The sequence below is a fragment of the Pezoporus occidentalis genome, unplaced genomic scaffold (genome assembly GCF_034315485.1).
Source record: "Pezoporus occidentalis ecotype Australia unplaced genomic scaffold, CSIRO_AGI_Poc_V1 ctg9, whole genome shotgun sequence".
NCBI classification, from domain to species: domain Eukaryota; kingdom Metazoa; phylum Chordata; class Aves; order Psittaciformes; family Psittacidae; genus Pezoporus; species Pezoporus occidentalis.
Window position 1 is genome coordinate 182,920 of NW_026916262.1, and position 16,250 is coordinate 199,169.

The following is a 16,250-nucleotide window of genomic DNA, read 5'->3' on the forward strand; positions in this document are numbered from 1 at the left end:
TTTATGAGGAAATAACACGGTGGATGGATGATGGCAGAGCGGTGGATGTGGTCTACCTTGACTTCAGCAATGCATTTGACACAGTCTCCCACAGCATCCTCACGGCTAAATTGAGGAAGTGTGGTCTGGATGATCAGGTAGTGAGGTGGACTGCGAACTGGCTGAAGGAGAGAAGCCAGAGAGTTGTAGTCTATGGGCGGAGTCTAGTTGGAGGCCTGTAACTAGTGGAGTGCCTCGAGGGTCAGTACTGGGACCAGTATTATTTAATATATTCATCAAGGATTTAGATGAGGGAATTGAGTGTACTATCAGCAAGTTTGCTGATGACACTAAGCTGGGAGGAGTGGCTGACACGCCAGAAGGCTGTGCTGCCATCCAGAGAGACCTGGACAGGCTGGAGAGTTGGGCAGGGAATAACTTGATGAAATACAACAAGGGAAAGTGTAGAGTCCTGCATCTGGGCAGGAACAACCCCAGGTTCCAGTATAGGTTGGGGAACGACCTGTTAGAGAGCAGTGTAGGGGAGAGGGACCTGGGGGTCCTAGTGGATGACAGGATGACCATGAGCCAACACTGTGCCCTTGTGGCTAAGAAGGCCAATGGCATCCTGGGGTGTATTAGAAGGGCGGTGGTTAGTAGGTCGAGAGAGGTCCTCCTTCCCCTCTACTCTGCCCTGGTGAGACTGCACCTGGAATATTGTGTCCAGTTCTGGGCCCCTCAGTTCAAGAAGGACAGGGAGCTGCTGGAGAGAGTCCAGCGCAGGGCAACGAAGATGAAGGGAGTGGAGCATCTCCCTTATGAGGAAAGACTGAGGGAGCTGGGTCTCTATAGTTTAGAGAAGAGGAGACTGAGGGGTGACCTTATTAGTGTATATAAATATATAAAGGGGGAGTGTCATGAAGATGGAGCCAGGCTCCACTCAGTGGCAAACAATGATAGGACAAGGGGTAATGGGTACAAACTGGAACACAAGAGGTTCCACTTAAACTTGAGAAGGAACTTCTTCTCAGTGAGGGTGACGGAACACTGGAACAGGCTGCCCAGGGAGGTTGTGGAGTCTCCTTCCCTGGAGACATTCAAAACCCGCCTGGACACATTCCTGTGTAACACTATCTAGGTGTTCCTGCTCCGGCAGGGGGATTGGACTAGATGATCTTTTGAGGTCCCTTCCAATCTCTAGCATACTGTGATACTGAATTTTACATATCACAGTTGCGTATAATATACAGCTGTTGCTGACAGCTGAAAAGATTAAATATGTCATAAGAAAGTCTTTGAAGCACTCTACCAGTATGTGCTGCTCTTTAGGTGGGGGAGGCTATGTGTGGTCTGGATCATATATTTAGTGTGGATCTTTGGTAGCATGATGCAGATTTTAAACAACCTCTGAAGTACTTCTGAAAAAATCCACCAAGACAACAAAAGCTTAATGAATGAGAACATGTTGTTAAACATTACCAATTATTCCACTGTGACAAAAATTAGCTGAATATGTTGACTAAGGTAATAAGACCTTATTTGGCTAATAGCGTGATAAAATATATCTTACTGAATATACGGTACTGTTGTATTTATTGAAAACACAGACTTCCTCGACTGTTCTTGAATTTCTCACAAAGAATGCCCAGATAAAGAATGCACTAGAAGAAACGCTGTGTAATTTGTATAACACCATTAAATTGTATATGTTGATTTAATCCTGCTAGCTTTTAAAATTACTTATTATATTATGATTTATGGCAGTAATTCATAGTACAAGAGCAACATAAATGACACATACTTATGACTTTCAATCTGCTTTTTTAAAAAATACCGATTTTAATATGTGACCAAATGTTTGCATCAAGAAGTTATATAATTATTGCAGTACCACTCTGTTTTTTCTTAGTATGTATGTATGTTCTTGGTTTTGTTTCTTTTCAGTTTCATTATGTTCTTGAGCTTGTTTTCAGTGCTGTGTGTTGAAAAATTGCATCGTGTAATAGGCCTAGTTCTGCTTTCTTCTTCCACCTCAGATTATATATATCTGCAGTTGCGTATTCCTATCGTCCTGTCTTTTTGAGGGGAATGTTTGATTTTCTTTGAGAAATCTGAATTTTTCCACAGAATAGCATTTAAAATTTGGCATGTTGTTGATTAGATCAAAATGGTATTTAGTGATGCTTAAAGGTAAATGCTTTAAATATAAAAGAACAGAGATTATGTAAAGTGGGAAAGAACATATGCAGTCTTAATTTTTGAGCAACAGTTTGTTATTGGTAATCTTCTATAGTTTGCTATAGCTAATTGGGGCTCTGACATGTCCTGATGTACATGTAATCTTCCCATTTACTTAGATAGTATGTTCTGATAAAGGTGACCTCATTAGAAGAAATGTTTTTTTTTCTTAAAGTGTCATAAATATACATCACATTTGTTTAAGGCATCTTGTGTCTTTGAAGTCAGTTCAATGTACAACATAGTGTCAGCTCATTAACATTGGATCAAAGTGTATATTAAATTTCTGATTAAACATCCCCTCTTTTTGCATCTAGGAATAAACACAATTATAACTTCTTCCTTCCTGGTGTTGGTTTAAGAATAACATGTGCCCAATTTTAGTGAGTTCAACTGTTGCTCCTAGCCAGCTGGGTAAACAGACTTCAAGGAAATTATGTGAAGTTTAGCATACAAGCCTTTTTTCATGGTGTTCAAAACTCCTTACATCTGTTCTAATTAACTTTTTTTTGTCTGGCTCATGATTAGGTTTAATATCTGTGTTAGACCAGGTTTGTTTAACGTTTCAACCAGTGCTGTCCTTGGGCAAATAAAAGCTGCCAGTACAAATACGTCAGCATTGCTGGAATTGGACTGGTTGGTGTTACTGCCTACATAGGAAATTTTAGTGGGTATCTTACTAACGAGAATCAAAGATGGTATGCCCATAATGACTATAACTTTTGATTTATTTTTTTCCTCCAATGAAAGTCAAAATAAGTAATTTAAGAATTATCCTTTTTGTTTAAAAAAAGAAGATAACCTTTTTTTTTCTTCAGCCTTAATACATAATGGATACACAGCCCAGGTTGTGTATTGTTCTTGTATGTCAGTAGGAGAAATAGGTAGAAGGAATCCTGTCCCCACCACAGCACTGCCATGCAAATGACGTCTATGCTGCATGGTAAAGTCTGAGTGTGCGTGTGGGTGAGGATATGATATACCCTGGACTCAAATTTGTGTTTCTGCATGATAATGAGATTGCCTCTGTCTTTCTTGTGGTCTGCCACTCTACTGAGTCATGCCAGTTGTCCTGTAGTCATGCCTGCATGCTGTATTTGGACCTTCAAGAAAAGCTTGAAGTTGAGGTCCTGGTTTGGAGGGGGTCTTTTGGATGTGACATTAATGGAAGGAGTTATGAGGGCATATGTTATGAGGACAGATTCGAGTTGAACCCATGCAGCCAGACTGATGCCTTGCCTTGCTATACAGCAGATAAGTGCTTCTGGGTGCAGAATGGAGTTATGAAATCTGTGGTCTGTGTGGAGACTTGAATCCGTTCAGTTCGAAAATTTGGCTAGTTCAGGCTTTAACATGTCTTCACATCGAAGTTTGGAAAACTTAGCACATATAGCCAAATTGTAGCTATCAGCTTTACTTCTGTATAGGAGTGGTAGCTTATAGTTTGTATTGTTACTTTGTCTATGTTTTTCCATCCAAATAGAATTGTTTTGCCAGGACTTCTGTAGGCTGGAGGAGGAAATACTCTTAAGTCTTCTATTTCTGTAGTGGAATTATAAAATTTCTTATAGTTACAACTTCTGGTTATAGAAAAGAGAAAATGTAGCCCTAGACAGCAGCGGGATACAAAATGCAGAAAAGGAAAAGAAAAAAAAAAGAAATGTAAGAAAAAAGATGCAGTACTTCAGTACAATACCTTGAATGGGCATTGGAAGATGTTCTCTAATTGCTTTATTTTATGATAGTTATATCACTTTGTTTTATTAGATACTTTCTCCTTCATATTTACAATATGAAACATTTGAAAAGAACATCTTAAACGTCAAATATTTTAATCTTATAATTGAGATTTTAAATTTTGCTTTGAAAAATCTGATAAATTTGCAGTAAGAAATCTTTCAGTAGAGACAGGTCTTCTGACTTAAATGTTAATTACTGAGTGTGGCTGAAGCATGTTGATTACTATAGATACAATTAGTTGGAGTGCAGATGTCTGAATAGAAATGCATGTTTCTACCTGTTTCATGCATCAGAGATACTGTGTTTATTTCTGTATTTTTTCATACTGTAGATAGCTGTGAATGACCTTCATGGCAAGTAGTTTGGTCTGTGTAAAAGAATACTTTCCCTGTAGTAACATGTGGAAAGAGTTTGATGAAATAAAATGAAAAGAAATTAATCATAGCTATTCTGAGCTTCTTTTGCTGGGTCATAGCCAGACCTAATTTAGACTGAAATCCTTAGGAGATGGCAGTGTTTTGTAACATATAAATAATCTTTCACCTAATAAAAGACATTCCAGGGCATATTTGTAAGATGTTAGATTATCTAGCTTGTCTAAATTAACATCTATTGTTATTGTTATGCAGTTGAACAGTGTCCTAATGCAGTCCTTGTCTTCATGGAAAAGCAAGATAAAATACCAAATTCGCCTCTACAAAGTTGACTTTAATGGAGTTCCCAGATGGATATATTTGTCCTACTAAGTATAACTAGCTCCACAATCTCCATCATACTGTTTTGAAAAAGTCAGCTGTTTTGAAGTGATGAAAATGTATTTCTAATATACTTTTATTTCCAGTGTATATATATGCAAGACAAGTTTACTTTTTCTAAGGCAGGGTGGCTAAATTATTTGGGAGTCTGTTCAATACTGTTTTGCTTGTCATATTTGAAAACAACTCTGATTAAAGAGTTACAATTAAATATGAATATTGAGAAAACATGAAAAAACGTGAAAATAAGGACATTCTTTTAAAGATAACACTTGTTAAGCTATGCTTGCATGGGTTTGACATCATGGCTATTCCTATGTAATTTCAAAACATTGAATCTAATGCAGTGGGGTGATTGAAATATAAATGTACGTTTACGTAATGCTGGTGGGCAGCTGAGAAGGTAGAAAGTGTAGGGAAAATGAAGTTCAGGGGAGGTAGAGGCTACGAATGGAGAAGAAAAGTATTGTTGGTATAATTAAAAAGTAGAAGGGGTTCATGTTAGGGCGATGGGAAATGCTCACTTAGGACTGGACTTTCTAAGTTTTAGACTGTGATTTCCACTCGCTCAAAGTTCAGGTTTGCAAATTAGCTGTGTAAGTGAACTTTGTGGGTCTGCGTTAGTACTTGGGCCCTACTGGGGACAAGGGTGTGCCAAAGACATCACATGCTTTTTTTTTATTTTCTCTTAGTGTGCCAGCCTGCAGGATCTGTGGTTGTGTGAGCTTGTTACCACACTGTTGTAAAACAAAAGGAATTGTAGTTGTGGTATTTTTTGTAAGGATTTAGTGCCACTGCGATTTTTTGTCTCTTCCTAGTCCATATAATTCAACTTTTTGAGCTTTGCAGCTATTTAGCATTGTTCTGTTTCAACTCTGGCTACCAAAAATGACTGGGTCAGTGGTATGGGTGTGTTGGTTTTCATGCTTTTTTTGAGCCTCTGGCTATTTGATAGCTTGCTCTTGGTAGGTTGTGTTACAGATGTGGAGTGTTGGTGTCGGCTGAATAATGCACTGTGTGTTGGAGGTATTTGTAAGCTGAGTAATTTCTTGCTTGTGATATAAGCTCTATCTCCCCCACAGTCCTTTGGAAATTTTAATGGGTCCTGTTTTTTTGGTGTGTGTTGTTTGTTTGTTTTTTTTTTTGGGTTGTGTTTTTTTTTTTTATTTTAATAAAATGAGGATTTTCAGTTTTAATGAATATTTAGTAAAAATAAGCTATACTGCATTGTGTTAGCCAGGTTTCCATGTTGTGTGTAGGCTTCTGTGGTCTAAACATTCCTATATAATTCTCTAATAAAAGGTGTCATCAATACAGCTTAGGTTTTACTCACGTGAACTGTGTTGTCTGATCTTAAAACACAACCCGTTTACGCATTCACTGTATATATGCATCTGAACAATTTCTTGTCAGAATAAAAGTATGATAAAATGAGAGATTTTTAGTGGAAAAATGAGTACTATTTAGTGGAAAGGTGCATTAGCATGCCTTGATTCTACTGAAATAGTAGAAATTCTACTGAAAGTACTTATGATATTCTAGTATACTGACCTGCATGATGCACTTCATTCTCTACCTTTTTTCAGTTACCACTGAATCTTTAAATCTTGAATGTATGCTATGCTCCAGGCAGTTGTGAAAAAAACTTAATACAAAATTTAGAATCTGTTATAAATGTTTTTTATTGGTGCTGTTTAAAATGGATTATAAAAGAAATGCATTGTTTCTAAAAGCATCTAGAGGTTGGTTCAGTTTGCAGCAGATGGATGGATGAGCTTGCTTCTGAGAGATACCAGTCTGTCATTTCTGCTTCCTCTGAAGCTGATGGAATTCTGCTTTCTCAGGACATTTTAGGGTTGTTTTAAGGAAATGATAAACTAAGAGGATGGGTTTTATTCCAATATTTTGTCTGCAAAAGGAGGCTGACCTGTTAGCAGTATTTGTTTCAGTGTCTGTTATGCTATGAAAGAATATTTTAGGAGCTTGCCCACAGATATTTTGACACTTTATTTGACAAAATATGGAAAAAATGGGGTGAAAAAAGTGTATGCATTTTCTGGACATTCCAGGCTCACTAAAACTCGAGTGACTGACTGTGAAGTGGCCTGAAGGCTGTAAAGCGGTCATTGAAAGAAATTCAATCTAACTATCCATTAACTATCTACTTCACATTCAGTAAGGGTGTGTAATGCATTTTGTGCATGATCTTGAAAGCAGATCTACTTGAGATCTGGGCCAAATTGATTATATAGTGGAAGATGAGTACTCTGGGCAGGGAAATGTTAGTATAAGACCTGGGCACTTGCTTTAGACTCACAGGATTTGTATTTTCTAGTGGGCTAATTCAAAGTGTAAAAAAAAAACCTGTAAAACTATAGTGACAGTAACAAGTACTTACAATTTTAAATTTTTTCTTTGTTTTGTTCTTTTTTTAAAAAATAAAAAATTATTCATGTCTGAACTTCTTACCTGAGACCTGGCCCAAATACTTGTACATTCCTGACATAAGCAGCAAGTCAAAGCCTCACAAATTAGAACAGATAAAATTAATATATGTGATACTTAGTGTGTACTCTCTTTACTAATATGGAAATAGGTGTTACTGATTTATAACCAGAAAAACAACATGGAAGTTCCTTGCAAAGAATAAAATACTTGATGTTGTAACTGAATGGAGATAGACTATCTGGATGATTGTGTTCTTCACTTGCACCCCACAGTCATTGGGGTGAAAGCCACTTTAGATACAGCAGTACCTTACTGTATTATTTGCCCTATGGTGTCCTAAAAATGTAGCCTGTAGCCCGGTCTTAAGTACCTAAGCTCCCTGTTCAGTTCATTACAGGACTGCTAGGAATGGGATTCAGAAAAGGCTTTGTGCCGAGTAGGGAGGACGCTTGTGTTAACCAGAAGGGAGTACTGCAGAACGAGCCATACATCTTAAATTCTTCCTCTCTTTTTGACCTCCATCTGAGAACAAAATTCACATCTCAATTCTTCTGTTTTTATATGCTGAATACTGTGTCTACACCATGAATGAAGGTACCTGTGAGCCAAGTTTGGAAGCAGAAGCATGTGTGGTGAGGTCTTGTAAGCCAGCTTGGGTTTGGCAGTTGTGTCAGTGTATGCCAGCTAGAAAAGGTTGCCAGAAGTACTGCAGATGCAAGGTTTCCTGTGTTAGGAACTCAGATTTCCTGTCCCATCTGAAAACAATGCAGGGCATACACAGGCCAAGATTTTCCTTTGCTTGATTCCAGTTTCACCTAGTCTGAAAGTCGCCTTAGGTGGTAAACACTCAGCCCTGTGTTGGGTCATATCATCTGGTTGAGGGAGCCCATGTGTGTGTGCTGAGGCAGAGAGAGGTCCTGCAGAAAGGCAAACCAGTACTGAGCAAACCAACCAACCAGTTTCTGTATCTTGTCACAGGATTTTAAGATTTCAGCTCAGTGCTTCACCTTAGCAAGTATGCTGTAGCTCAGGGATTCACAGCTTTCAGACTCCAGCTGCTCATCATATAAAGGTTTTCTGGGCAGTAGAAATTTCCTGGCTGTAGTACTAGAGCTCTGCATTCTCCATTTATTGCATAGAGTAGTCTAGGACTGAGTTGTACTTTTTTGGAAGAAAAAGCTTTTTTTTTTTTTTTTTTTTTTTTTTAATCAAATGACTGCTAGTTACCCTGTCACTGCATACATAGCTAGAATTTCTCTCCCTTGCATCATCAGAAGTCAACCGTAAATCTTACTCTTTGTGTTAAACTTCATGTTTTCAGTCAGTGTCAGGTATAGTTTAATTGGGCTTGCTGCAGAAGACATCTTGTTGTGCCCATCTTGTGATTTCTCAGTAAAATGGCGGAAAGACAGGTGAAAAACTCAGTTTGTCATGCTGAACTTGGTACTGGGGTAGTGTAAAGCAGAACTGTAGTTGTTTGAAAATGCCATTTGTCAAATTTTAGGTGCCACAAAGCTCTCAATTACTTGACAAGTTCATTGGGTATTTTAAAAAATGATGTGTTTGGATTTATTAGAAATTGAATCTTTCTGAATCTTCTGGAAGAGCTAGGCCTCAGTTGAGCAGGAGATATGGTTCAGTGTATTGTCACATTCTGATACAGGCATTCATGAATTTTTATTGTGCAATAAACCAGATGTCAGAAAAACAATGTGTTTCAGAGCTCTTTTTAAGAACATAATTTTGAGTATTTCATTTTTATTTAGAATTGCAGTTTGGTTTTTTGTTCCTCATAGTGCGTGTTTCACTTGTGAGATTTGGTTACGCAAGTCACATTGTATTCTCTTGGCCTGTTTTATGCTTAAAATGTAACATGACATGATTGTTAAAAACTGTAATAAAATATTGGATCAGCCTAAGAAATCCTCTTTTGCTAGCTGGTTTTCTGGAATGGTAAGTGCTTCAGAAAAAAAATCAAATAGATTTAACTAATTACAGAAAAGTTGTGGCTAGCTCACTGCTCGCTTTCTTTTCCCATGACCTTCTAATTTTGTCATTTTTTTTTTTTCCCTCTGTCTGTGACCAATTAAAATATGACAGCAGAGCAAAAAAATGTAGTCCAAATGCCCAGCAGCTGGGATATAGAGGTAATAACCCATGTCCTGGAATCATAGGAAATAAAGGATAAGTTGCACATAATTTAAACTCTCTACTTCTACTTGTGCATAGCTTTTCCTCAAAGTACATTTCTTAAATTTACTCCTCATTTAATACATGGACATATTACTAACATTATAGTGGTGTTTAGTTTTGTCAGTTTGTCTTTTCTATTACAGAAGTAAAATTAATCCTGCCTATGTCAGAAGGATGGGCTGGATGACTTCTCAAGATCCTTTACAGACAGTTCTGTGACTTCATAGCTCTCACTGATCTTTCTGTACCATGTTGTGCCTTTGGATGATGGTGTTTTGCTCTGTGTAGTTGTCATGGTTTAAGCCCAGGCTGTAAATCAGAACCACGCAGCCCTCTCGCTCACTCTGTGCCTTTCTTCCTCTCCCCCTCACCCATGCTCCTGGAGGGACAGGGAGGAAAATCGAAAGAATGCAACTCCCACTGGTTGAAATAAGAACAGCCCAGTAACGAAGGTATAACACAAACCACTACTGCTACCACCAATTATAATAATGATAAGGCAAATAACAAGGGAAGAGAATACAATACCACCCACCAATACCCAGCCTGACCGAGCAGTGAACCAGCCCTTCTGGTTAACTCTCAGTTTACATCCTGGGCATGACATGCTGTGGTATGGAATACCTCTTTGGCTAGTTTGGGTCAGGTGTCCTGTCTCTGCTTCCTCCCGGCTTCCCCTCCTCCCTGGCAGAGCATGAGGCTCAGAAAGTCCTTGGCCAGACTACACATTTGAGCAGTAACTAAAAATATCGATGTTATCAGTGCTGTTCCCAGGCCGAAAGTCAAAACCACAGCACTGCACCAGCTACTAAGGAGAAAAAATGACTGCTACTGCTGAACACAGGACAGTAGTATTTTATATAGATATCTCTTCCTATGTATTAGAAAGAAAAAGTGCTTTTCAGATTTTGGTTCACATCTCTGTCCTCATTCTGCAAAAGAATTAACTAAGAAGCTGTAATTTAGAGCTCATAAAGTGCTCAACACGCTGACTGCATTCCTCTTTGTTTTATTGTTCAGTAGTGTGAGGGAGAGGAGGGAAGACAACCAGTTTTTTTCCTCTTAGAAGAGAAAGGAATTTGGGCTCACTTTGGTGTCTCATTCTGCCACTGTATGCTTATCTGAGGTCAGAAATCTTGTAAGAATGGACAGGACTCATATATATGAGGGCAGTGCTCTTCTTTTATGTCATGAGACCTATTTTTTTACTGTGTCAAAGCTCACTAGACATCAGATGGTCTTCTGTGGTTGCAGTAAAAAGTGTCAGAATTTACCATTGAGACTGATTTTCTAGGTGTACTGGTTTAAGATGCTGGATAATTCCAAATATTGTGGAATAGTACCAATTACTCTTCTTTATAGCCATTAAAAATTGCTGATAAACTGTATAGTGTAAGGATGCCATTCTCAGTGGTTAGCATTGTTATGGAGCATGCTTTTTGCCCTGTGATTTGATAAACAATATTTTGCCATTTTATCCTTTTCTTCATAATTGTGTGAACAGCTCTTCGCCCAATTGCTTTTAGCATATGTAAGTTCATGTGAACATTTTATAAGTGACTGATGAAGTCTGGGTAACTTTCTGGTATCAAAATGACTAAAAGCAGCTAGGAGAGTTCTGTTCCAGATATGCCATAGATCTTTAATACTGTATATTTATGAGAAGATCAAAGATATATGTTTAATTAGTTTAAAACTTCAGGAAACCCAAAACTGGAATACAAGGATTTAAATATTTATTCTGGGGCACAGTGCTGCTCCATATTGAATGCTTTCTAATGTATATACTGCCTTCCCAGTATACACTTGTAAGTGTGGTTACTCAATATTTCACAGGGTGAATTCTCATGGAGGAGCAAGCTCAGTTTCCTGAAACGTTTCTTGTTGCTGATTTCTGAGCAGTTTAGCCAGATTGAAATCTGTGAAAGCTGTAGGTGTGGATTGTCAAGACCTCTCAAGTCTGTCTCCTGCTGTTTCCTATCTGAATAGGCCTAAAACTGTCCTCACATAAACCACCTAGTATGCATGTAGAAGAGTCTGAGAACTGAACTCAGATTTGTGCATGTATTTGCAATTGATGCTTAAGAAGGTGTTAAGATTTTTTTTTGTTAGCTGTTCCTCACTGTGTATTTACATATGCCGTCTTCCATTACTTTATTCAACTTAAAAGTCTCATACAGACTTCAGCATGACTTATGCATTATGAGATACATAAAAGATAAGTAACTAGAAAATATATTTTGGAACTCTACTTTTTTTTGAGGTAGAGCCTATCAGCACTCTGATAGGCTTCAGTATTAGTAACATTTAGGCCTCTTTCTATGTTTTGTTCCACAGGCAGCAGGAGCAATTCGTCCTCTAGTTTCTACTGTTATTGCCTCTGCTGCAGATGGCTGCCTAGATCACTCATTGGAACGTGCCAGGTACAGAGCGAGTGAAATGCCTCAGGCCTTCTTGTTTGATATAATCTATGAAGCTTACCAACAGGTAAGACTTTGAGACTTTCTAAGACTTTTTTCCATTTGGTTTAGTTTTAAAAAAAAGTAACTATTTCTCTTCTTTCAAAAATCAAGATTGAGCATCCGTTTCAGATCACAACTGTGTGCATGTTACTTCTCTGTAGTCTTTTGATGAAAATGTTTTCTATTTCTACTGTATTCAAGTTTTTTTATTATCAAACTGCCAAAATCAAGAGGAGGTGGGGGGTCTAAACTATTAGAAAGATTTGCTTTAATTTTTATTGTGCATTAAATACATTGCTTAAATTAGTGGGTTAATGTGTTTAAAGTTAGGTATGTATTAAGTATGCATTGTTGACTGAGCATCAGGAGTTTTGGGTGCACAGTTTAATAATGACATTAATATGATGTGATACAGTCTGGTCTAAAATGTTGGGATAATATTCATACATCTAGGTAAGTAATCAGTTTTGTGTTACATGTGTGTTGTACATACTTTGATTAGTGGCTGAAAATAATTTTACTGGAGTATCTTTTGTAATTCTATTTTTTTTCTAATATATTGCTTTAACATTATCTTTATTTAAGAAAATAAAAATAGCTGGTAGTATATTAAACCCTGACTCTTTTGCCTTTATCCTTCTTGATGACTGCTTTCATTTGCCCCACCCTGCATTCACAGTTTACTGGAAACACTCCAGGCTTTCGTCTCAGCATTCTACTTCCTTTTCATTCGTCACCTTCTGGAAATTGCCTGTCCTCCAGGTATCTTCCAGCCTGACTGGAAGCAGAGTATTTCTTTATTTTTCACTTCAGTACTGATGATAGTCGCACTTCCCATAGGTCTTTCATTTCTAGAGTAAACAAGCCCAAGTTACTGATACCCACCTTCAGAGAGTACATAGCTTAGAAATCACCAAGGCAGAACAAGTGGTATGGACAAACAATGAAGAAAAAAAAGTTGCTTAATATTCAGTAATTGTTTTACTTAGAAATGTTGGCATGAGTTCCACGTCATACCCTTTATGCTTGATACTTGAAGCTATCCTTAGATGCTGAAGATGAAGCACTGTCCAAGATGAAGAGCTACTCAAGTGGTTGGACTAAATCCAACTTTTTTACTTCTGATGGGAGGCAGGGGGGATGTTCTTAGTGTCTACAATAGCACGCAGCTGATACAGTTACTTTGAAAGTGAGGCTTTAGTTTGAAAGTAGCGGGCATACTCATGATAAAGGCAGCATATGTAAGGGTGTAAGGGTGGTGGGGCACTGGAATGGATTGCCCAGGAAAGTTGTGATGTTCCATCCCTGGTGGTGTTCAAGGCCAGGTTGGACAGAGCCTGGGGTGACATGTTTTAGTGCGAGGTGTCCCTGCCCATGGCAGGGGGGGTTGGATCTAGATGATCTTAAGGCTCTTTCTAACCCTAACTGTTCTGTGATTCTATATATGTGCATAGAACACATCTCAAGAGACAACAGCTACTGTTGATTGTACAACTGTTCCTTTCCTGTTGAGGTGTACCTCTTTTCCAAATTACATATTTGTGGTGTTTCTCAAAAAAAAACCAACCAGCAACAACACAACGACCCAACAAGACACAAATCCCGAAACAAACCCTTGTTTTTTCCTGCTGTGTTTGCTTCTAGTTTGCAGATACAGTAGAGCTGGCAAACACATGAAAAGCTTTTACCCTAAATGCCTTCTCAAAAGGCAACTATGTTTTCAGTCCGTATGTTCCTCTGAATAGTGTTCTCTTCTCACATATGCATTCCATCAGTTGTCTTTTTTGTATCCCTGCTCTTTCAAGAGCAAGCCACCAAAGTTGTTAGCAAGCAACCAAGGCTATGGTTCCTTGTCCCCAGTTCCCTTCGCATTGGCTAAATCCTGGTCATTTAAATGTTCTGTGCCTTGGAGCTCTGGGAAGGATAACACTTCGCTAAACCTCTCAACTCATTATTGTTTGTTAATTATTTATGTTTCAATGGTATCTAGCTCTCCAAGTCAAGGATTAAGACCCTATTGTTCTGGGAACAGTAAAAAAAAAAAAAAAAAAATAGATAATTGTTGTCCTGAAAAACTTAGACAAGCTACTGTAGGACAGATTTTTGTGGGAATGGATGTATGATGCTTCCTAAATATTAACATACCCATAATTAGGTTCCAACCTAGATAACCTACTGAAGTAGGTAAGTATCATTATACAGATGAACAAAAAAAAGATAAAGTAATTTTGTCACTCAATTTGCAAGTCATTCACAAAACTGGGAATGGAATTAATTTTGGTTGACTTGGCATGGGATCATGATCCTGCTCCTGTGTGTTTTTCACAGTTGTGACCTTTATGCAACAACAGTGTGGGGCAAAAACAACAGTCAAACATGCATTCCTTAGAAAAAAGCTATTTGAATTATCTCTTCAAGTAACATAGGCTTTTCAGTTACATTGTGGGTAATGTGGAATACTGCTTTTAAACTCTGTCTCTATTTAATGCATCAGATGCGTCATCCGATATGAGTAGGTAGATTTATAAAGTTTACTTCCGGATATGTTGTTTTTCCTGAATGTAAGATCTCTGAGTATCTTGGCCACTAAGTTGCAACATTCAATTAAAGGCCAGTTCTCTGATTCTTACATGTTTGCTGTGTGTGGTCTTTTTTGCTCTTGTCTGATACCAATCTTGGCAGAGTAGACTAGTGCTCCTTCTCCATTTATTGCTGGATTGAATGTGTTTAGAACTAGAAAATATTAAGCTATTGACACCACTAAAATATCTAAAAATAGTTTTGTGCAATCTTTATCAAATTAAAAGTAATTTCCTTAGAAAACTTTTTTTTTGTTTCTTGCTTGATTAAAAAGAATTATAGTAATGATTTTTATACGCCAGTCCAAAAAATGTTGGTGAGGTACTGGATTCTGCTAGGTCTTCTGATGGTTTTGAATAATTTTGAATGATGCTTCTTAACCACACTGAAACAATACTGTAGATTTATAAAAATATTTCTTAAAAAATAATCTCAGACTTTTTCAGTAAGCATCAATTTTAACATCAGATAGTGGTGGAAGCAACTTTTTTTCCAGTATCTGAAGGGGGCCTGTAGGGATGCTGGGGAGGGACTCTTCATTAGGGACTGTAGTGATAGGACAAGGGGTAACAGGTTAAAACTTAAAGAGGGGAAGTTTAGATTGGCTATAAGGAGGAAATTCTTTACTGTTAGGATGGTGAGGCACTGGAATGGGTTGCCCAGGGAGGTTGTGAATGCTCCATCCCTGGCAGTGTTCAAGGCCAGGTTGGACAGAGCCTTGGGTGACATGGTTTGGTGCGAGGTGTCCCTGCCCATGGCAGGGGAGTTGGAACTTGATGATCTTAAGGTCCTTTCCAACCCTAACTATTCTGTGATTCTATGATATCTGTGTATGTGCTTGAGAGGAAAAAAAAAAAAAAAAGACATTCAGATGTCCCTTATTTTTACTTTTTTTTTAATTGGGGGAATACAAACAGCTTGAGAACCATTGCTGTTTCTTGGAGAAGGCAGAATTGGGAGTATTTTGTGTCTGCCGTCTTGTGATGCAGCAGCTAAGTGGAGGTGCAGCAGGAAAGGGAAAGCTTTTCAGTATTCTGCCTCAAATGATAATTGCTCCAGTGCAGCAGGGTCAGAAGATCACTGTTCAGGAAATAGCTACTCCTTCCACTTCGGAATAGTGATACTGATTTTAATGTTTTTATGAAGTTTCTGTAACATTGTTCTACGTTTTACTTTGACTCAGGGTATCTCTTGGCCACTGTGTTGGACATCACATAAGCCAGACTTGAAAATATTTAAAGTCAATATTGAAATTAAGCAACTGTTCAGAGCCCACAACAGCCAGTGGAGCAAAAATGGTGTCTTGATCAAAAGATCTCACTAGTTTGACTTATATGTCATTAGATAGAGCACTTAGCTATAATAAATGCATAGGCATTATGGAATTTTGGCTCTTACCCGTATGTGTAACACCGCTTAATGTTTTCTGTTGCAAGCGTCTGTGTTCAGATAGTTCTATGAAGCATGGCAAAACAGCTGTTTTATTCTGTTTCAGTGAAATACTCTGATGCCTTCACTTTGTAGTAGGACTTTGGAATTTAGAATCATAGAATGGTTAGGGTTGGAAAGGACCTTAAGATCATCTAGTTCCAATCCCCCTGCCATGGCCAGGAATGCCTCACACTTGACCATGTTGCCTGAGGCCCTCTCCAACCTGGACTTGAACACGTCCAGGGACAGAGCATTTACCACTTCTCTGGGCAGCCTATTCTATTTCCTCACCACTCTCACAGTAAAAATCTTCTTCCTTATATCTAACCTGAACTTCCCCTGTTTAAGTTTAAACCCGTTACCCCTTCTTCTGTCACTGCAGTCCATGTTGCTGACAAAGATGTTGAAGAAGATTGTTCCCAAC

At 38.2% G+C, this 16,250-nt stretch overlaps 1 protein-coding gene across 1 annotated transcript in view; it reads left to right on the forward strand.

Annotated features, from left to right (window-relative positions):
• The window catches only part of CRPPA (CDP-L-ribitol pyrophosphorylase A), a 125,058-nt gene that overhangs the window by 16,894 nt on the left and 91,914 nt on the right, over nucleotides 1-16,250 (forward strand). Inside the window, exon 3 of the mRNA XM_062605176.1 lies at nucleotides 11,691-11,840. Within this exon, the coding sequence (XP_062461160.1) occupies nucleotides 11,691-11,840 (150 nt within the window). The remainder of the gene's footprint in view (nucleotides 1-11,690; nucleotides 11,841-16,250) is intronic.